We start from the raw sequence: 23,722 nt of genomic DNA on the forward strand, positions 1-23,722 counted from the left end.
TAGAGCTCTGGGTGGAGTTTGAAGCTACCATTGTTTGCGCCACTTCATGCGATTAATCTGACCTCGTGAAAATGCTCAGCTTCCCTCTCCTTCAGTTCGTCGTCCGTGGCTTTCCTCCTTAACCTCTCCTCTTCCACCTTCTTCTGTATTTCTTCCTCAGACAGTTTTCCAATCTTCTCAAATTTACTTTTCAAGTTTTTGGCTTGAATTGAGCCTGTCCTTTTCAGTTTGATAAGTTCTTCATACTCTCTACTTAAAACCTCATAGCTTTCGTTTATTTCTTCCTGTTTAAAAAAAAAAAGGAAGGAAAGTAAAGGTTACATAACATGGAAAGAAGTCTGCAGAATAGAGTAATACACATACACACACCCCACAGGTATAGTTATTAGCTGTATAGATTATTGGGTGTCTAGATTGATTCATTTTAATGGCTGGCTAAATGATCTTTCTTAAAGCACTCCTAAATTGTGATTGATTACTGAGGGAGATAGTGTTGTAGAATGTATATGTGGAAATCAGGTGCTGGCATCTAATGCTGCAAATATTCATATAAGAGAGACCTTAGTTTAAAAAAAAAAGGTCCCACGTAAAATTTATACATATATCCAAGTATTTTTTTCATTAATGCCCTTTGGAATGCTTTATAAATTTTACTGATATGAATAAATATCGATTATCTGTTTTGTTTATAAATTCTTATATCAGAATAATGGGATTGTATACTGTACTCCCTGAGGAGGTTGGCAACAACGAAACGCATTGGATGGTTCTAGGAAACTATCACTGAGATATCATCATCTTGAAATCCCACACTGGCCTAGAGCTCCTTTTTTGTTTGGTGTAATGTAATTTGGGAATCGATATGAATTACCGCCGGACCTAACCGCAGCGGATGAAATACCGACGCTGGAAGGCCGGCACATTAAGATCCTGACAGAGGTAAGTAAGACCCCTAACCCTCCCCTATCCACCCCCCTCTAACCCTAACCTTCCTCCCTAGTGCATAACTCTAACTTCCCCTCTAGTGCCAAACCCTAACCTCCCCCAGGGGTGCCTAAACCTAACACCCCCTCCCCGCACCCTAAACCTAACCCTCCCGGGGGGGGTGCCTTGACCTAACTACCCCCAGGGGTGCCCGACTCTAACCCTCCTTTCCCTAGCCTGACCATAACCCTCCCGGGGGAGGTACCTACTCCTAAGACCCCCCCCCAGGAGTCCCTAAACCTCTGCGCGCGTCCGAAAAGCGGGCATGACCAAGGAAAGGGGGCGTGTCTTTAAGACGCGTCCCCTTTTCGTCACTCTTGGGGGCGTGCCCAACACTTACGGACATGGGCTGCCCCCAAGCGCTGCTGTCAGTGTGAATGGATGCTGGGCGCATGCGCCTGGCATCCATTCACAGGCGGTTACCGCTACACCGCAGTTCTTCCCACCCGCGGGACACTGCGATCACGGAGACCACGCAGAGCCATCGCAGAGTGATTGGCCGGCAGTGAGCGTTTGGTGGTGGTGACGGGGGGTGGTCGGAGAAACGCAGACATCTGACCATTTGAACGCTGTTGCATGGGCGTGCATAAATTAGCCAGTGCGATTACATTACATTATTAGCAATTCCTATGTAAGGTCAGGGCTGCTGTAATTGTGCGTGAGGGGCCGATGGTACTCGATGTTAGTGATGTGTACGCAGGACTGCAAGGTATTATGGATGGGAGAGATAGCGGCAGTGGGAGCTGGTGGGCGTCGGCATTGCGATTGCATTCATTAGCATATTTTCACACAGATCTGGAGCTTAATGGATCCTTGATGAATCAAGCCCTTAGTTTGTTAATGCATCTCTCTGAATGTTGCAAGATTTATATTGTGCCAACAGATCTTCTAGATCAGTGGTCAGGGAACAGGTGTAAATTACCCCACATGGGGTAAAAATGAAATTCCTGGGGGTAATGGACGGACAGCCGGGCATGCATATGAATCGTTCTATAATATAGAAGGAATCATATGCATGCCCGTCTGTGCCGCAGGGAGGCTCTAAGCCGGACGCCCGCTGAGATGTTATTACCAGCGGGCACCCGGCTCCTACCCTGCAGCGTTACCCGGAGGGTGGAGTTCTCTTCTGAACTCCAGCTTCCGCCTCTCTCCATGCGCACTATGGGAGAGATGTCATGACGTCTCTCCCATAGTTCCGAGGAGCAGCCGGGCGGACAGGACGGCGGCGGATGCAGAAGCGGGGATTAAGGTAAGTGTTTTTTTTTTTTTTTGTACAAGCGGCACTACAGGGGCATTATATGGGGGCACAACTATGGAGGCACTACTATATGATTTCCTTTCAAATCAAAGGGGTAACGTCGGCGTATCTAAATATATTTTGGGGTAAAAAAGTTCCCTGACCTGTTCTAGATGCAACATCCCATTAGGCGTGGTTGCTGCATGGCATGTTTTCCTATATATTAGTAATGTTGTACCTCGCCCATTTCCTGTCGTAGTTGTGCAAACTCCTGTTTCTCTAGTTCCAGCTTCTGTTTCCTTTCTTCTTCTTTGGATCTTTTCTCTTCGTCCATTTTCTGCTTGAGAAGCTCCTCAAAATTAATTTCCAGTTTTCCTGGGGCCAGAGACTCCTGAGACGTGGTTTTGCTTAGTGGCAGGCCTTCCTCATCTGGTTCCTGATAGGAGGGGCAACCCAGTTTTATTTTGGCTATTATGTACACACAAAAGGCAAATCCTACAGACCATCAACCTCATTCCTACACGTCAGCCTTTATTGCTAGATTGCAAAAACTATGGGCAAACAAAGTAGGATCATGTTCAAGTACATATTTTACTATGGAAAACCTGTATACTTTGTGCTGTCTTGCAAAGCTGAATTAATGCTGAAGCAAGAACCACAAAGTATTTCTTGGTTGACTTTATAAAACAAATATACACACATTAGCCTTTAGTTCAATTTCTTACAGTTCCACTAATAAAAATAATAATAATAAAAAATCTGTGTTACAAAGTGTAAGCAGGGTAATGGGGGTTTTTTTTCTGAAACTTTAAAGTCTTCAGGAAAAAAGTATAATTTTAACGGCAGAAAAAATAATGACTTATTTCTACTACATAAAAAAAAACCGACTAAACGGTGAAAGGGATAAATAATGAGCTTATATTTATTTTAATGGTTTAATAAGATGTTTGCATATAATATAAAAATACAGATGGAATTTTATCAAACTCTGAACACTCATATTTTGTTCATTTAATTTGGAAATTAGTAAATCTTTGTTTAATTTTGTTTTGAATATATTATAGTTTTATTGTAGTCTAGACATTATGATACTTTTATGTTCATTGTATCAGTGGCAAAAGCAGGATTTCTAGAGGGGGGTTTCCAAAGGCTTGATTTTAGAGTGAGTGTGGCCAGTCCATGAACAGGACATCATTAGCATTTAACCAGTTTTAATATGCGTCATACAAAGTAGCGTTCCCGCTAGGCTGTTTTAGCGGGGCGCGGCGCCCTGCCCTCCTTCTGGAGGGCAAAAAGCACCCTGCCCTCCAGGAGGAGGGCAAAAAGCGCCCTGCCCTAACAGCCTGCGGGAGCCGTTCTCACCTGCGGGACGCAGTGTCCCGCGGGTGGACAAACATGCGGTGACCCGGTCACCGGCGGAGAATAGACGCCGGGCGCATGCGCCCGGCATCTATTCTCCCTTTCTGCAGCGCTTGGGGGCTGCCCGGCATGTCCGTAAGCGCCGGGCACGCCCCCAAGTATGACGAAAAGGGGACGCGTCTTATAGACACGCCCCCTTTTCGGGGGCGCGCGCGCACAAGATTGCCCTCTCTAGCTCCGGCGCCCTGCCTGCCGCCGGAGCTAGAGGGAACACTACAAAGTATAGTGTATGTCAATTCCACCGTATACAGGGCCAGCGATCGCAGTATGCCATTATATGCAGCAGTAGGGCCATCCTGCCTGAGCTGAATGTATTTATATCACATCTGGGCACCATTCCAGAGCATAGGAGCAAAACAGGAGTCTGTGGGAGCAGCAGAAGAGTCTAGAACTGCCCTGGACATAGATGGACATATTGGTCTCCTTATGCACTGGAAAACAGTATTAATAATTAACCATATAGCTGGTCTATAGCAGTGCCTACCTAACAGTGCATGTTTTCCAGATCTCCTAGTTGGTGCACAGGTGTATTCATTAGTGGCTGACACATGGTGCTAATTATTTCATATGTGATACAGAGGAGAACATGCAGCACTAGTAAAATTGTATTATACAGTATATTATTTCTAGTGTGGGCTGGGGGTTTCCAGGCAATCAGAAACCCCCCTGCGTTCGCCTATGTGTATATCACAACATTATTGCTGCAGTAATGCAGTGTACTCCATACAGTATGTGCCACCTCTTGCCTCCCTTTAGGTGCTTAATGGAGGAGATAATGCGACTTGTTACTTTACTTACAGATCCTTTATATTAATGGTATAAAAATCATTGTACATACAGAATGTCTCAACGCTCAACACTGTAATTAATTAGTGTCATTATAAGAAACTAATTTTTTTTTTGCCGAGATCAAATCATTCATGTTGTCCTTATAAGTTTGTTACATTCGGGTGCCGTATATCTGATGGAGGAGATCACCATAACAAGCGTTTACGTAAACCATGCACTGCGCAGAAGCCGGGATGCAGATTAGTCTTGTGTTTGACGGCTATAACATGCATATGCACAAAAAAGCCTCATATTTTAGAAGTGCGCAATTTTTTATGATGCGTTGAGAATACAATCTTGACATTTGTCAATATCCGATTTTAAATCTAGGTTGCGGTGATCAGAAAAGGCCCATGCCTATTATATCTGCAACTATCATGGGTGCAATTGAAGCCAAGTAACCATTACTTCTGTATTCATCCCGGTTTGTGAGAGCAAAAAGTAAAAAGCAGTTGTCACGTTTATTCTAATATGAAGTGTAAAATGTTAGCAAAAGCTCTCCTCTCCTCTAAAGAGAATAATAGTAAAACCTACACACAACTGCACGTATTTCTGAATAGAAAACACATAACTAAATATCCGCATGCTGCGTTTTTCTCCTGTATTAGGATTTTTATGTCCCATGACCTTTCCGGACGGCTATAAATATTCAGGATTAATGAGAGTGAGAACAGCCCCTGTACTGGCAGAGACATGCTCGCTGCACTCCGGAGAAATATCCTGTGACATCATCAAGCTGCCAGCTCCCAGCACATTGGCTCTGAGTGATCACATGAGATCAGGGGCCCAGGAGTTTCTGCTTACCCAAACAGGTACTATAAATAAATATAGTTACATAAGGAAGTAGGCAGTGATTTTAATATACTAACCCCCAAACCTAGGGTATAATTAGTTATTTCCTAAATCATTGTTAAAAAAAAAAAATAAAAAAAAAAATATGCAAACTGGAAATGAAATACTGTTCAGTGCACCTGATTCAACATAATCTTACTTTGCATGCGTCACTACAGTCCCGCTGAGAACACTCCATATCCTGAGGAATATTATCTTGCTCTGGATTCTTAAAAACAATTTTGGAAATTTGAGGTTTGCACAATAAAACATAAAATTGTTCCAACTTTGGGAAATAAAAAAAAATCAAACAAATCTTTCACTGGTTTCAAAAGCAAATCGCTGGTAACGTAATGTCAGTAGTTTTGGTTCGCTGACCGGCCAACGTCTGACTCGTTCAGCCAGGTTACTACAGTTAGAGCACAGGTAAAGAAACGGTGTTATCAATCTGGGAAAAGCAGTGGGGTCGGCAGGATCTACTGCAAGAGGCTTTTATCCCGATCTTCTCACTTTTCTGGTGGAGTAACTTTGGCTGAATTATTTGATGGTAAATACACATCATGCTTTTTTAATTAATTCATTAATTAAGACCAATTAACAGTAATAGAAAAATAATTTTGGTGTCAGGGTACTTTGTGTCAGGCAGAATAGATCACGTTGACCGGTCAGTGGCTGAAGTTCTGATCAAGACATTTTCTACTATTTATTGGTTTTTCCAGAAGATTTAACAGGTTCTGAATCCAAACTTTATGACACTCCCTATATTGAGATGACAGACCCCTCCTCTATTAGACATTACAAGGTCAGACATTGAAAAGCATCACACTACTGGGACAAGCATGGTGGCTATGGAGTATATATAAACATCTGTGAACACTGGCGCACCAGATGTAGGGGATGTAACTCACAGCAACCAACCATATGCAAATAAACCCAAACTGACTGGCGACTGGTTGTCATGAGCTACAGTAGATGTTTCTCGTGCACCAGATTTCATAGATGTCCATGTGGGTGCTTGTAAGGCCCAGGCGTTATCTAGGTACACCAGACATACCTATACATATGTTCTATGTATACAGTGTCCTGCTGTAACACATTACAGCTTCCGGTGTCTGACAGACAAGAAAAATAATGAAGACTATATTCTGTCAGCAACACTGTCACTGTGTAAAAGATGATTAAGTTACCAGTTCTAGGGGCATATTTATCAAAACTTGCAGGCCCATTAGCTTCAGTACCTGCAGAACACGGCAAGCACGGTAATGGCACCATGCTTCATATGAGCTCGCTCGTCTACCAACTCGCTCATTGAGATGGCGTTAGCAAATTAGTACAAACTCTTAAAAGTTAGATTCAAGGAGTTGTTTCAATGTCTATAGATAGACAGTAAAAAGGTAGACAATGTCTAGATTGACACCAGATGTTAGTCAATAGGTCGACTGGGACAAAAGGTCGATGCACTAAAGGTCGACATGTAAGAAGGTCGACACGAAAATTGTTGACACGTGGTTTTTTTGTTGTTGTTTAGGGTTAGGCACTTGCCGGAGGGTTAGGCACCAGGAGGGAGGGTTAGGGTTAGACACTTATCAGTGGGTTAGGCGCTAGAATGGACGGTTAGAGTCAGGCACCTACCCCGATGGTTATGGTTAGGCGCCAGGAGGGAGGGTTAGGGTTATACATGAACGGGAGGGTTAGGCTGAAGATTAAGGCTAAAAAACAAATACAAATCATCCACACCCATCTGAGAGAGCGGGCCATACTCACACATGCAGAAACAACTATTTATCAGATGGGAATCATGTGATAAGTAGACCCCACAGTTTGGTTGCATTATCCTATGGGAGTAGTGTCAGGAAGTTTGCGTATATATCCCCTACACTACCTCCCTCTCCCCCCTTACCCTAATCCCCCACATAAACACAACTTTATCTCAATATCAGTTCTGTGAAACGCCTGAGATTTTTAGAATATATATTTGTTGTGAATGTACTAAGCAGCTCTGTTATATAAACCAAGTTGTATTGTAAGGGAAGTAGTGAGAGGCTTAGATAAAGTCACGCAGTGCAATGTATCGCTGACTGATCTGTATGATTGGCCTAATAAAGGTGTGAGCATGTCACCGTATGAGAAGTCATAAAGCCACCTTACATGCACATCAGCCAAATGAATTATCCAGCACAAGCAAATGCACTAACCAGCACAGCAGTGTTTCACACAAATAAATGAAAGATACACTATAAACAAAGTCCCTTTAATTGCTTTCTGGATTAATAGAGAACTGTGGGCCTGATTCAGCAAGGAACGCAAGTGAGAGAATGCACGCACTTTGCCGATGTTATTGCACTGCGCGTGCGCGAACTAGCCAGTGCCATCGGGTAAGGGTACGCAGACCCTTCCGATATCGATTGACAGGAAGTGCCGTTTGTAGGTGGTAACTGGGGAGTGGTCGGCCGAACGCAGGCATGCCAGTGCGTTTGAACGCCGTTGCAGGGGCGTGCATAACTTAGCCATTGTGAGGTCCTACGCAGCCTGAGCTCTTACTGCTTGTAGGAAGTTGCTCAAATCCTGAGTGAGGTCAGGTCAACCACTATTATGCTAATGTGTTCGATGGTTCTCGATGTTACCGATGTTTCCACTATCTTGCGTACTACTCAGGCTGTGAGTATTATATATTGCTGGTCGTCTGTATCTTGTGCTGCGGTTGCCGTGCGTATGCTTTGATTAGCATATTTTCTCAGTGGCTGGGTGTGTGCGTGCGTTCTCTCACTTGTGTCCCTTGCTGAATCAGGCCCAATGTGTTCACCAATTTCCATATCAATGTATTATATCGTTGCTTGTCACAGACAGTAGCCCTTGTCGGATTAAAGCTGGCCTTACACACCGCAGTATCACGCGTACTATCATGCAACTGGCGAATATTGCAGCCTGTGTGGCTGGAAAATGACAATGACATGCAATGATGATACTATTGGAATTGATAGGAGTATTATTGGACATGCATGTAAATGCAGTTGGAAGATGACTGTAGATTGAACCCTTAGACCCTGTGTTTGGGGTCCTAAAAAAAGGACAATGGAGACATTTGGCCAGACATATCCTACGTGTATGCAGCCAAATTGTACAATAATCTGTCTCCACTCGCCTGGAGAGGCAGGACGGGCCCCATACATGGCTACGACTAGCCTAATACTGCAGCGTATTTGGCCCCAAGAGCAGCTCATTCAGCTATAATGAGCCAGCTGTAATTTGTTGTTTAACTAAAGAGAATTCTGGATAATGAGCTTGGGAAATGATGCCGTCAGTCTTTGTATCCTCTCTCCGCACTAACAGACGCGACCATTTGTGCCAAACAAGTGGCTTCTCGCCCAGTTTGGCCACCCACATGAGTGGGCATATTGGACGGCAGTATCCCAGTGACAGAATTGTGTGTGGACTCCGATAAGCCCCCTGGTGTTTTAACCACTTGAAAACTTGGAATCCTAGGTTCCGAGATTCCAGAAAGATTCTATCTAGACTAACAAAATCACAAGAAATATAATAAACTGTTTCATTGTATCTGACCCCCCCAATGGAAGTGAGGTAGTGCCTCTGTGAACTCTGTGTCCTAGTTTTTTGTTTCAAAAAAATAGCTGTACGTAGAAAACCAGTGAAATAAGGTACCATGTTTTTCCTGGCCTCTGCAAACTGCTTCCTCTCCTCCTCCAGCCTCTTCCGGGCCTCCTCCTCGGCCCTCCTGTGTTCCACTTTCCGCCTTTGCTTTTCCAGTTCTTCAAAACTTAATTTCAGTTTCCCAGGTTGATTATTTTCCTTTGCTGCGTCCAGTGTGTATGCGTCGTCCTCATCCTCCTCCTCCTCCTCGTTGGAAGCCTATGTAGCGAGGGTAACATCATCAGGTTAGGCGATAATTTTTTTATGTATAAAACAAATGGAGTGGTTTATTTCAAAATAAAAACGGTTGTAGCAAACCTCCCACCTACTTGGCATATTCTATGTCAAAACAAGTGGAGTCATTTTGGGGGGCCTGAATTTGGGTGGGCTCCCGTTATGGAGGCCCTGAGGTCATGCAGGGGCTGGCATGAGCAAAGCTCATTACCGCAGGCAGGGGGTCAACGTAAATGGAAGCTCCTCTTACTGATGCGTTGTCTACAGATTAGCATCTAGTGAGTATAACTGATAATTAATTGCTGCCTGACGATTCTCTGCTGAGCTCAGGAGACTGCCACATGAAAATGATCAGATAGAGTTACTTTTGTACCATCCTGGGAAACTGCTGAAAGTTAGCAAGTGCTTTGTACTTTTTTGGTATTAAATAGTAATACACTCTCCCAACCCCCCCCCCCCCCCCCCTCCCCAATGCACCCTCTATAGTATCATCACTATGCACAGGAACTATGGGCCTGGTTCAGAGCCGCTCGCAAATAGCGAGCGCTCGCTCTGAATCAGGGCGGACGCTTTTTTTTTTTATAAACAGGCCTCCTGGCTGCTCGCATACCACAGCTTTTGCGAGCAGCTAGGTGATGGTCGCGATCATCGGGCTTGCGACGAGACCCTTGTGGTAGGGTCCCGTTCCCGCAAGCCCCAGTGAGCTTGTGGCTCTAATAGAGCCGGAAGCTCACCCACTGACATCACTCGTGATGTCAGTGGGGCCGCCCCCGTTTGGCCAGCCATTCCTCCCCCCGACCCGCTTACCAAACGGGGCGAGCTGTCGATCAACATCGACAGCCGTCCCTTTTGGATGCGAGCGCCAGAGCGAGTGATTTCTCGCTCGCTCCGGGGCTCACGCACGCCGCGCGTGTACACTGCCCGGCCATCGACCCGCTTGCGAGCGTATATCGCTTGAGACTGGGTCTGAATCATGCCCAATGTACGGCAACAGTGAGATCAAAAGCCAACAGGAGCCGAAGACCTTTTAAATTGTTTTATGAACTGTGTAACAATGCAGACATAATAATTACTAAGAAAAATGCAAAACTGTGCTAAAAAAGTAAATAACAAACCCAAAGATACATCTACGAGAAATAGTTATAGTGTTTCCTCAAGCCCCAGCCCAGACTTAGTCTTAACATTATACTGACCACACAGAGTCCTAGTATTCAGTGTATAATGGCATTGTAGATTAAAAAACAAACGGTGGAACCCTGTTACTTCCACAAGTCCTAGCCGAAACTGAATGGCAATGCCGTCCCCTCTATCGGCAAAAAGAAACAAATGCAGAGTGGTGAGTTGTGGGGATGTAAACCAAACGCTACACTACCATGCTCTTCCTCGCTTCCGCAAACTGTTTCTTTTCTTCTTCTATCCTTCTCCTTGCTTCATCTTCTGCCCTCATCCTCTCCTCCTCCTTCCTCTGCCTCTCTAATTCCTCAAAGCTCAGCTTAAGTTTGCCCGGGCGGAACTCTTCTTTGTGCGCATTCCATCTCTCGTCTTCCTCATCCTCATTTACCTTAGAAAAACAGAGGCTGAAACGTTAGGGATGTCTTCACATGTTGTGCTTTGCCTCGCGTGAGAGGACCTTACAGCTCTGGACTAAAATTTTCCCACCCTCCGAAGTGGTTTTGGCATGGCAACGAAATGCAACACCCACAACGGACATCTCAGTGAGTGAGGAACCTAGAAGAATTGAGTTCTAAAAGAGATGGTTTGTATGGATCTGATATCTGATCAGCATGTACCAAGAAAAATAATTCCACTTGGCGCGGTCCAATGAGGTTTAAAACTCTGCAAAAAAATATTAAACACTTACGTGCAAAGGGATTGTTATTAATCTGTATATCGCTATTAAATGTGGTAAAATGACCTAGGAAAATGTCCTATCTATATTAACAGTAACTTATATAGTGCCAGCATATTCCACAATTGGAAACAAACAGTAACAAAATGGAGGTCAGAGGGCCCTGCTTTGCAAGTTTACAATCTATAGGGAAATAGGAATTGATACACACGGATAGGTGCTATCTATTGCTTAGTGGTCAAGACAGATAGCAGAGGCTCTTGGTGAGCAGAATGGTCCAGTCCCTCAGCAATGATGGCCTGGGGTCTGCAGGATGTGTGAGTGTCGAAAGAGAACATATGTAGAGTTATGTATAGAGAGGATGCAATTGGGTGTTATGAGCCACCGCCACGGCTCACCTCTTCACGTGTCCAAGCCGTTTCCAGGCAACCCAGGATGCCGCGTCATGCAGGCCGATGGTCCTGACAGGGACTTAGACGGCCTTGGGGGCTCTTGGCCCCAGCGGTTACCTTGCAGCCAGGACGCTGTTTGAGACATGCAGCTTCTCAGCTGCATTTGTTTTTTAAGGGGGCTGGTCTCTGTGGAGACTTCTGACTAGCCCGTGTTTTAGTTAAAATTCAGCCAGCCTTTCACTATAGTGCCAGTTATAGCTTCTTGTCTTGGAGTTAGCCTGGTGTCACTCAGTACTGTTGGATTCCTGTATCGCTGTGTAACTAGCTGGTCTGATCTATGGTCTCATGCTTCCTGCAAAACATCTATTGTAAGTATCACCTTACCTACTTTTAGAACCATGATGGTGTTTGCTATCACCTGTTACAGTCTGTTGTTGCTAAGTTCCTGCTGTGATTATATACGCACATATAGAACTATTCAGTCTCATTGTATTACAAGTGGCTTTTTACTACTCCAGCCTTTATCATGTGGTCACCTGTTGGTTTGTATAAACCTCTACTATTCTGAGTTTAAAACCTGGTGGCATCTCAGTACTAGTGAGAGTACCAACCTCTAAGGGAATAAAGGCCCCCATACACGGTGCAATTTTATTTACACGATTTGAACGACTAGTCGTCTAAAAAGTGCTGTATGTGGGGGTGATGTCGATGCGTGCCCCCGCCTTCGTACATCGTCGTAGCTGATCAATTGAACCTGCAGAAAGATAATCGACCTATATTTTACGATTTGGCACACATCGTTTCGTGTTTGTGCATGATGAACGATGCGATGGACAATATGTTGTCACTTTTCCTCCCATTATTTAAATTCCAGCATTGTGAGGTTGTTTGCTACAAACGATATATCAGTTACGATCTGCAGTCGTGTACGACCCATCTATATCGTTTGGTCATTTATACAATCTTTCCATATATGGGCACAATATCGTTTGACCGGGAGAGTTAAGGAATTCAAGGGAAATCGCAAATGAGATTGGATCGTTTGCAAATCGCACAGTGTATGGGGGGTCTTTAGATCGGTTGTTATAGGCCAGTATTTTTCAACCACTGTGCCGTGGCACACTAGTGTGCCGCGAGCGTTTGTCAAGTTTGCCACGATAGTCAGCTCAGGTCACTTGTAATGTAGTGTGTTTTATTCCTGAGGAGGCCAATATTTATGTTTTATCATTTGGTTATGCACACCGCATAGCTGGATGGTGCGCCTTGGCAATTTTAAAAACTTGTGTAGTGTGCCTCAAGTCGAAAAAGGTTGAAGATCACTGTTATAGGCAGAAGACCTCAGCATATGGTCCTAGAGGGCTTATGCAAAATAGGCAGGTGTATCATAACATTAGCTTATGGAGTTTATGTGGGTGTTTATGGGATATGATAAGCTTGTCTGAAGAGGCGAGAACTCAGGGAACGCTTGAAGGTTTGGAGATTAGAGGAAAGTCTTACGGTGGGTGAGAGAGCATTCCACAGAGTGGGTGCAGCCTAAAAAAAAATCCTGTAATCGTGAATGGGCGCAAGTAATACATGTGGATGAGAGACACAGATCTTGTGCAGAGTGGCGAGGTTGGGTTGGGAGATAAGATACATTCACTATCCCAAAAACAGGGATGTCTGTGGTCAGAATCCTAACACTTGTCAGGATCCCGGGGCTGGCATCCCGAAGGTAAGTAGCGGGGTTAAGGGGAGGGTTAGGCACTAGGGGGAGGGATAGGTTTAGGCACCAGGGATGGAGGGGTAGGGGTTAGGTTAGGATACTTACCACTAGGAGTCGGGATTGTAACTTGGTCGGGGTGCCGGCATCGGGATTCTGACCGCCAGGATCACGAGTTCCGGCATCCCATACCCATCCCTTTTGAGATAAGTGAAAAGATATATGTTGGTGTAGTATGATTGGAATGGGATTGAAATGCCGATAGCGGAGGTTAGAGTGCCTAACCCTAACCTCCTTCCCTAGTGCCTAACCTCCTTCCCTAGTGCCTAACCCTAACCTCCTTCCCTAGTGCCTAACCTCCTTCCCTAGTGCCTAACCTCCTTCCCTAGTGCCTAACCCTAACCTCCTTCACTAGTGCCTAACCCTAACCTCCCCCCAGGGGTGCCTAAACCTAACCCCCCTCCCCCACCTTCCCACACCCTAAACTTAACCCTCCCTTAGGGGTGCCTAACCCTAACCTCCCCCCAGGGGTGCCTAAACCTAATCCCCCCCCTCCCCGCACCCTAAACCTAACCCTCCCGGGGGGGTGCCTATCCCTAACCTTCCCCCAGGGGTGCCTAAACCTAACCCCCCCTCCCCGCACCCTAAACCTAACCCAGGGGTGTGCCTAACCCTAACCTCCCCCAGGGGTGCCTAGGCCTAACCCTCCTCCTCCCCACACCCTAAACCTAACCCTCCTGGGGGGGTGCCTAACCTCCCCCCAGGGGTGCCTAAACCTAATCCCCCCCCGCACCCTAAACCTAACCCTCCTGGGGGGGTGCCTAACCCTAACCTTCCCCCAGGGGTGCCTAAACCTAACCCCCCCTCCCCGCACCCTAAACCTAACCCAGGGGTGTGCCTAACCCTAACCTCCCCCCAGGGGTGCCTAGGCCTAACCCTCCTCCTCCCCACACCCTAAACCTAACCCTCCTGGGGGGGTGCCTAACCTCCCCCCAGGGGTGCCTAAACCTAATCCCCCCCCGCACCCTAAACCTAACCCTCCTGGGGGGGTGCCTAACCCTAACCTTCCCCCAGGGGTGCCTAAACCTAACCCCCCCCTCCCCGCACCCTAAACCTAACCCAGGGGGGTGCCTAACCCTAACCTCCCACCAGGGGTGCCTAAATCTAGCCCCCGTCCTACCCACACCCTAAACCTAAGACTCCCGGGGGGGGGGTGCCTAACCCTAACCTCCCCCCAGGGGTGCCCAAACCTAACCCCCCCCCGCACCCTGAACCTAACCCTCCCGGGGGTGCCTAACCCTAACCTCCCCCCGGTGGCGCCTAACCCCCCCCCTTCCACTAGCCTAACCCCCCGGCGGTGTGCCTAACCCTAAGTCCCCCCGGGGACTTGTTCTCCACTGCTGCCTTTTTCAATAACTTTTGGCATTGTTATAAAATTAGGACATTCTGGAATAAAGTCACATCTTTTATGACCGTCACTTTCTCATTAAAACTACTTAAGGTTCCCCTGGCTCTTTTGTGCTCCAATTTTGCTAATTGGGATTTAGGTCCTGATTCAGAGGCACTCGCGATTTGTGAGCGCTTGCTCTGAATCAGGCCGGATTTAAAAAAAAAAAAAATCTGCCTCCAGGCCGCTCGCATAGCTGTGGGTGACCACCCACAGCTTGTGCGGGCGGCCTGGAGATGGTCGCGATTATCGCGACCATCGGGCTTGCGACGAGACCCTTGTGGTAGGGTCTCGTCCACCGCAAGCCCCAGTGAACTTCCTGCTCTAGTAGAGCAGGAAGTTCACTACTGACATCACGGGAACACTCCGTTTGTGCAGCCATCCCCCCGACCCACCTACAAAACGGGGCGAGCTGTCGATCAACATCGACAGCCACCCCGTTTTGCTGCGAGCCCCGAAGTTTTCACTCGCTCCGGGGCTCGCGCATGTGCACTGCCTGACCATCGACCAGCTTGCGAGCGCTGTGCGCTTGCGAGCTGGTCTGAGTCAGACCCCTAGACCTCCAAAAAACTGATATAATTTCCTTACCACAAGTGTTACTGTAGCAAACAAAAGGTAATATTACAGAATTGGACAACTCCTTCCCCTCCTTTTTTGCATGACGTTACTACGGTTGCTTTATTTTGACAGGAAAGGCGCATTGCCTGATTTAGTAAAATGTCTTCTTTGTTTTCACAGGAAATGGGGCATGGCTATTACATATCTAGACACCAATACTCAGTCACACATATACAATCAATTCAAATCTACCCAATGCTGTTTGTATCACCAATTAGAAAGATCACCCCAATAGGATGGATTGGTGCCTTTGTGCTTTCCGCTGGTTCTGGCCAATATTTGGAAAACATTCGCTCGCCCATATATTGGTTAAATTATTATACATTTTTTTGTAATTGTAGAAATGAGGGACTGATACCGCTGCATAACTGACCACATTGTTCGCGAGTCTGTATATCCCATTTGTTTAATTTTCCTGTTACCCCGTTTGTTCCCTTTTCCCTTTGTACTTTTTTATTTGTCTCTTCAAGTTTTTCTTTTGAATGATTTGTTATCACATCTTTATCCAACATTTTGTGTGTGTATACCTGGGCTTATGCCATTTATATTTTTTTCATATAATGACATTTTCTGTCCTTTATGTTGAAAAAAAAAAAAAAAACATTATTAAAAAGAAAAAAAAAGGATTTTATATTGAGTTTGGTAGAATAGAGGTAACCAATAGAGAGACTGAATGAGCGGAACAGCAGACGATGAACATCTAGCGAGGAAGTTCAGCCTCGCAGCTGCATTCAAAAAGGATTGAAGTGGTGAGAGTCTGTTTTAGGGAAAACCAGTAAGGAGACTATTGCAAATCTATGGAGGGAGATAATGAGGGCATGGATTAGAGTTTTTTCAGTGTCTGGATATTTTTAGATGTATGTAACATGATTTGTAAATAGATTGAATGTGGATAGCAAAGTTCAGAATCAAGGATGACACCTAGGCAGCGAGCTTGTGGGGTAGGGTTGATTGTCGAGTTATCAACAGTGATAGAGATATCAGGTTGGTAAATACTATTGGCCAGTGGAAGTATTAATCATGTTTTGAAAAGATGGCAAGATGACATCAATGATGAAATGGCAGAAAGACATTCGGAGACACGGACCAGTACAGATGGTGATATATCTTAGGGAGGATAGGTAGATTTAAATATCATCCGCATATAGATGATACTGAATTTCGAAAGAGCCGATTCGTTTGCCAAGAGATGTGGTATAGATTGAGAAAATCAGAGCCTTGCGGTCAGGGCCATAACTAGAGTAGTGTGACCTGTGCCATGGCACAGGGCACCGAAGGGCAGGGGGCACTGTTTGGTCCTGTCAATTTCTATTTATTATCATTCTCACTTGTAGCTTCCTCTCATTTTATCCCCGGCATCTTCTGGCCTCCCCTGTCTCTTCCCTGGCACTTCCCCAAGAGGCCATGCCCCTTTTTCGGGTTTTTTATGTCCCTGTTAGAAAATTAGGGGGGGTGCCAATGCTCTTTCTAGCACAGGGCACCAAAAAGTCTAGTTACGGCTCTGCTTGCGGTACTCCAATATTGAAGTGGAGGTGGATTCAGAGAATCAAACACTGAAAGAGCAATTAGATAAGTAAGACGAGAACCAGTATAGGGCTGTATCCTAAAGACCTAGGGATTGTAGTGTTTGTATGAGAAGAGAGTGGTGACCAGTGTCACATGCAGCAGAGAGATCTACAAGAGTAAGAAGTGAGTAATGGCCTTTAGCCTTAGCAGTGACCAGGTCATTCACTACCTTAGTCAGTGCTGTCTCAGTAGAGTGCTGGGAATGAAAGCCGGACTGAACCGGGTCCAATAAGTTGTGTGAGTGAAGAAAGAAGTGTAAGGAGGATGTAGGGGGTCTCTCAAGTAGCTTGGAGGGGTATGGGAGCTGAAAAAAGGGATGGTAATTTGAGAGAGTAAGGGTCCGAATTTTGTGGGGGGTTCCGAATATGAATAACACTGCATGCTTGAATACTGATGGAAAGATACCATTAGAGAGAGAAAGAGAGATTACAGATTTTAGTTAAGGTTGGGATGAGCACAGGAGACAACGCTCAGATTTGTGAGGGTATAGGATCAAGAGGAGAGGTAGTAGAGAAGGAGGATGAAACGAGTGTAAATACTTCATCTTCATTTGTGGTAACAAATGAAGAGAAGCTGCCAGAGGGCTCAGGGAAGGAACTGAGCAGGTCACTGGCGGAGGAAAGCATTTTATTTCAAATCTTATCAATCCTGTATTTCGTAGGTTCTTCCTGTAGGGTACTGGCGTCTGCCTTGCCTGGCATTTGCTGGACAGCACCCATCTCCGTTCTGATTGAGTTATCCCTTTTATGCTTGCTGTATATAGCAGTGCTACATATAGTACAGGGGTCCGCTCTCCGCTGCAATCCGACCTCCATATTGCAGCAGAGCGCCCACTGTGTGCTAAAGCGGAATGCAAAATGTGCAGCATGCTGAGCTTATGTCCTGTTTGAGGCAAGGAGGTTTGTGCCACGTCGCCTCCTGTACTCTGGGGAGAGGTTGAGGGGTTGGGCCTCTTCCAGCGCCAACCTCCGACTCCCGCCAACCACCGCTATTTCAGATTGAATCTTGGCTCCACTATCAGCACTCCGCACGACTCCACCACCTCTGTCTGCGCTCTGCAACAACCTGGTGTGAGGTACACGCATTTATGTATGTAATGTATATTTCATTGGGGGCACTGTTCTGCGGTATATTATCAATTGGGGCACTAGTGTGGCATATTATGACTTTGGGACACAGGGCTGTGGTATATCATGTTGACATACATAATGTCGGTGTTGATAATGTCGGAAAGTTCTACAGCCTTCTATGACATTTTTCTATCTGATAAGAGGAGATATTGATTTGAAATGATGTTAAAGAACTGATAATAAAGATCTGTTTACAGATCTTTGCATCTATCGAGTGTCTAAATGCTGGACTATGAATTATAGCTCGGAGAATGGGACAGATATCTGCACTTCCTAAATGTTCCTTGAATAAAAGCTTATTATAGTAAAACATTATATAACTATCGGGAGACCAGAAAACTTTTTTTTTTTTTACCACGTGTTGCCGAGCTTCCTCAAAAGCGCGCCTCTCCTCCTCTAGCCGAGTGCGAGCCTCCTCTTCCGCCAACTTCCTCTGCAGCTCCTGCCTCTCTTTCTCTATCTCCTCAAAGGTTAGTTTCAGTTTCCCGGGCGTTACTTGCTCTTTGCTCTTCTTGTCTTGAGTCTCCGTCTCGTCCTTAGAAAAGAAGATGCGCAGGCAGAGGCTTTTCATCACTTTTGAAATATTTACGTTTTATTAACAAAAAAAATATATATTTTTCTTTGCACTCTGAAAAAGTGACAAGTTTAACCGGACTGTGGGCACATTTATCCCTTCAAACTGGCAACATCACAAATGTAAACGCCCAAAAAACCAGGGACAGTTTTCTTCGGCACAACCCTACTTCAGGACTCGCATCTAGGCCATATCGATTGGCGGTGTTCTGGTCATGCGACCATAATATCCCCAGAGGCAGCAATTTCTCTGCGCATTCTAACCAGAACATTTCTAACACGGATAACCATCAGCTAGACAACAGATAAGAGACAGAAAAGACACCAGAACCTAACCATTACCATAGCCGTAGAACGCCTCTTTGATTCTCGGAACGACTTCCTGTGCTCGTCATATCTTCTCTTTCTCTCTTCATCAAGTGTTTTCCTTTCTTGTTCTTCCCTTTCTTTCTCCAAATCTTCAAAGTTGACATTTATTTTCCCGGGAGACCTGATTGACTTCACCGGTGTGACCATCACTTCTACTTCATCCGTTCCTTCCTGTTTGAAATAAACACTCTTCTTGGTTAGTTGAGAATTTCCCAATGTTTCTGCCAAACGGAAACCCACCTGTCTAAACACCATTATCCATCATCAAGAAGAAAGAAGGTTAGTTTATAATAGATGAAGAGTTATTACAGAACAAGACTCCGGACTGCTAGAATGGCTTCATCAAAGAGATCTGTGTTTGTAAACCACAAATAGTTCCTCATAGAAAGGAACTGCAACTTCTGGAGACCTTGCGAAAGATATATTTTGATGCGTGCTGTTAGGAGAGCTATGAGGAACTATTTTGTTGTCCAAACAAGAACACCGAACCCCGTTCAACATGACAGCATTAGATTATGAGGGCAAGAAATGAATGGATGTTTTCGAAAGTTTTTGGTCTTAATTTCTATAATGAAACAAAAATATTATGTATGTGTAGGTGAAAGTAACTACAATATCTAGGAATGTGGTAAGAATGAGATAATACTATATACAGTTATGTTGCTCGGGTTCGTCAAAGTGATAATGATCAGATGTTTGGCTTCTAAAGACCAGTTCATCTTCTCTTCTGAGAAACATCACACCATAACAAACTTGCTGTCCAGTTTTTTGGCGACGATCAATAATGCCCAGCATGGTCTGTCAATGTGTACTATAGGCTTTTCTTCTCTATGTCTTCAACACCTCTGAGATATCTTGTGTATCTTTAACCTTTGCCTATCATTGGCCAACACATTACAAGTTCTAGAGATGGTACCTTCACTATCATTGGCACTAAAAAGTTATAATCGCTCTCCAGTGAAGACCAGACCGTATGGAAGTTGAGTCGTCTAGAAAATGACAACAACAAATCGTATTGATTACTATATTGAGCCACAGCCATTGTTGCTAGGAAAGAATAAAAAAAAAATCTACTACTTGGAGTAGAATTTTTTTTTGGCCCAAAATAAAATACTAAGTGTATAAAATGTCGACTGGTTTGATATTCTTCTGAGCTAAAAAATATGGTCTCCTCTCGTCTCGTCAAGTGATTATTAGTGAAGACGATAATAGAAGACGCGAAAAGGAAAAATAAGCAGGAATTTAATTTTAAAAAAAGGATTTTTTAATTGAATAAATTTCTTTTTACCTCCATGTCCAAGTCACTTCCAGCAGAGTTTATGTCCTCAATCTATTAAATGAGAATTTTCATATTATGAAACGCTGCTATGTCCGCCTTGCAAGATCAAAAAACACAAATGCCTCCGCGGCTCGCGAATAAACCCTCTGTAACCTCTCAAGACCTCAGAAGAACAGGGAAAATGTCACTTAAACATCTCTAGATCAAAATGCTGCAGGATCATTACATGGTGCCGGACACTACTGACGACTCCTGAAAAGGAAATGTAACACCCTATGAAAGGCGGATGTTCTGTTGTAGCCCACTGGGCTCCTCACAGGTTTGTAATAGCTTCATGCGTACTAGCCACGATGGAATCCCACGCAACCAGCTTCATAGATGGGGATGTTACAAACAGGCTGCACCTGATATTCGAACCTGCGGCTCAGAATTTATGACAGGGGTATAAGAAATGGTGGTGAATAAAATCGATATTAACTTTTTAATTTCTAGGTGTTACAATAAGCTCGAATAGGTCTTTCACATGGACATTATGGGGGAGATCTGTCATGCCTTGGGGGAGGGATTAAAAGGAGAAGTTGCCCAAAGCAACCAGTCCGCTTCAGTCATATCTCTAGCACAGTCTAAGAAATAACAGTTAGAAGCTGATTGGTTGCTATGGGCAACTTCTCCTCTTCATCTCTCTCCAAGGCTTGATACATCTTCAGTTATCTCATGAGTTCTACTCCAGTCACCCAGTAACTGATATTCTATTTATACATCATTGGTCCACTTCCAGTAGGCTATTTCTCATTCTGCAAGTGGATAGGTACCCAATGAGAAAGCAACAGTGATTTTGGTGTTGGGCTCATTATGAAATGGGCATTTTATCTAACCACAGTTTTCAGGAATGGGCTTGAAGTATAAACTAGAGTCTAGCTGTAAGAGAAGAAAGGGATAGAAAACACAATTCTGTTATGCAGATGTCCTATAATAATTTCCAAAATAAAAATACAAACTTTTCCAAAAGCTTCATGGATTATCATGGTAACTACTGTCAAATTGGACTATAGAGAAGGCCTACTATAGACTATAGGACCCAGTAAGATGAAGATTTCCATCCTCTGTATTGCTACCTTGAGATGTGACTACTAAAATGCCCAAATCTTGTTGGCAAACCCAAAATGTGGCAGGTACAATGCAGGAACGAAGTCATGGGGACTGAAGTGAGATAGCAGTAAAAATTAGCATCAACCCAATGCCCCGTTGCCAAAATCAGCAAAGGCCATGGACCTGGTGACACATAGCTGGAAATAACCAAGGAGCACTGGGCCCTGTATAGGTTACACTGAAGTGCATGCAATACATGAGCATCCTGTGCAGTGTATTATGTACAGGCCGATGGGGCTCCTAGGCCGACTGCTCTGCGTATCGGTACTTACTGCTTCGGCTTTCTTGGCCAGTTCCCGCTGGATTTTCCGTTTCTCCTTTAGGTCCTGCTCAAGCCTCCGCTTCCTCTCCTCTTCCATTCTTTTCCTCTCCTCATCCTGTCTCTGCTTTTCCATCTCTGCAAACTTTCCCTTCACCGTCCCTGCAATATAAATTTATACTATGCTTCGACTTGTTGCCACGATGGAACAGAAAATTGGAAGTAGGTATGTAAAAGTTATTATCCAGACACCCAGGAGCAGACCCAAATCTCAATTCCAGGGTTTTACTTATTACTGATATTATTATTTATATTATATGCAGTAATCTATACAATAAGGGGGAATAAACTGTATAAATAACATAGTAATATACATCTATATCAATGTATTAATTTTTCATCTATGTTAAAGGTATACTTTTAGGTTAATTGGTTACATTTGTCCTAATAAATAAAAAATATAGTTTACAAATTATATTTTTTGTACTGGAAGAACTTTTTGTGAGTGACCACAAGGAGGCGCTAAAGTCATGGATTCAGTGCTTGCTGGTTACACTTTCTTGCTGTTTGGGTTAGTGATCTGTGTAGTCGCTGATTTATCTGGCTTACCAGAGAGCTTGGGGACATATCCCTTGTCTGCTTGTTTCGATTTATTATCCTCTTCATCGTCAGAAGCTAGCAATTCTTTCATCTGGTGAAGTTAAACAAATGTACAAGTTATTAGAGCATAAGCTGACGGTGCAACAGGTTACACTTTTCAGGAAGGACTCGCATTTCTTTTAACCCTGGAAGTGTAATATATGATGACATCCTACCAACACTAGCAAACTACATATAACATGTACCATATTATGTCTTGGAGTCGAATTTAAGACTTCAAATAGATTATTATGGGGCAATGTTTGGGGCAGCGATCCCAGTCATTTTAAAATGCTAATTTATGTCTACGTCCTCTATATATATATATATATATATATCTACATCCACAATATATAATAGTCATGTGTGCTCACCACACCACACTTGGATCTTTAAAAATCAGCTTTTGCACTGGGACACCCAGCTCTTGGAAAACACAGCTTTAGTGTCACCAGCACTATCTAGTGGGGCTGGCCATATTTAGGGCAGACAGGCATCAAATTGCTAGTAGAAAGGCTTTACATTGCTGTCATGCAAGGGATACATGGATACCAGTTCTAAAAACACAAAATAAAATGTACAGTAAAATATTTAAGATTAATATAATGAAATGAAAAAAATAAAACCACAGTCCATGCCACCCATGTAACTCCCCTGCCAGCCAATCAATAAGGTGTCAACACACCTTGCATGACGGGACACCGGCACCAAATTATAGTCAATCAATTACCAGCCCTGTCTGTTCTTACATTATTCCATCTGGGGAAAATAGGTTTAAAACCCAAATTTTTATTTGCACTCGGAAGAAATATGTGGGGTAAGTAAAAAAATCGTGCTAATTACGTTAATATTGGAACAGTATATTTTTCTCTCACAGTGTTTTTACAATATTCTACCAAAAGATGGATGTATATTTGCTAATCATACATACACACACAGATGGCTATGTTTATAAAGGATTGGCAGGGCATGACTTCAGTTGCTGCCTTCAGTAAATGTTTCCAAGTTTTCGCTACAATAGTAAGTGCAGTATTCAGGGCACCAGATAGGTTTTTAAAATCTGGCACATGTGCAATCAACAACTAGACCTGAACATTGTTGATAGCGGCAGAAAAGGAGAGAGACCTTACAATGAAATAGAAATAATTAAAAGTGACACTTTGTCTTCATCTCTTAGGGCTTCAGATTCTACCAATGTTTCAGCTACTACACTTTCCACTTTCTTTCCTCAAAGCGGCTTTATATTGCCAAAATAAAGAGTCGCTGCACTTTTCACCTCAACTACAAAAAACTAAGCTGCATCAAAAAAGGTTCCCGTCCTCGGGGAAATTTTGCTAAAGGCCTCAGTTGTAGAAATAAAAACCTGCAAAGAAATTCAAATGTCCAGTAAGTAACTCCAAAACAAAAAGAGCAATGTGGCATGATATAGAATATATATATATAATGTATATATATATATATATACACACACACACAGTATATATATATATATATATATAATTTGCCTTAACAGGACTAGATCACCCTATAGCCAGAGCATTAGAACACTCACAGGACTAGATCACCCTA

The 23,722-nt window shown here is 44.0% G+C and overlaps 1 protein-coding gene across 8 annotated transcripts in view; it reads right to left on the minus strand.

Annotated features, from left to right (window-relative positions):
* NEXN (nexilin F-actin binding protein) overlaps nt 1-23,722 on the minus strand; it is an 84,928-nt gene that overhangs the window by 11,244 nt on the left and 49,962 nt on the right. For 4 of the 8 annotated variants that reach the window (XM_088450083.1, XM_088450079.1, XM_088450086.1 and 1 more), the window contains 9 exons: nt 22,124-22,205; nt 21,528-21,676; nt 18,801-18,998; nt 18,241-18,420; nt 10,554-10,742; nt 8,960-9,166; nt 5,460-5,528; nt 2,460-2,657; nt 63-284 (listed from right to left, as the gene is read on the minus strand). In XM_088450083.1, coding sequence (XP_088306209.1) covers nt 63-284; nt 2,460-2,657; nt 5,460-5,528; nt 8,960-9,166; nt 10,554-10,742; nt 18,241-18,420; nt 18,801-18,998; nt 21,528-21,676; nt 22,124-22,205 — 1,494 coding nt within the window. The remainder of the gene's footprint in view (nt 1-62; nt 285-2,459; nt 2,658-5,459; nt 5,529-8,959; nt 9,167-10,553; nt 10,743-18,240; nt 18,421-18,800; nt 18,999-21,527; nt 21,677-22,123; nt 22,206-23,722) is intronic. The other 4 variants (XM_088450085.1, XM_088450081.1, XM_088450082.1 and 1 more) reach the window with 3 other exon arrangements.

This window comes from Taudactylus pleione, unplaced genomic scaffold (assembly GCF_031769625.1).
Source record: "Taudactylus pleione unplaced genomic scaffold, aTauple2 ptg000506l, whole genome shotgun sequence".
NCBI classification, from domain to species: Eukaryota; Metazoa; Chordata; class Amphibia; order Anura; family Myobatrachidae; genus Taudactylus; species Taudactylus pleione.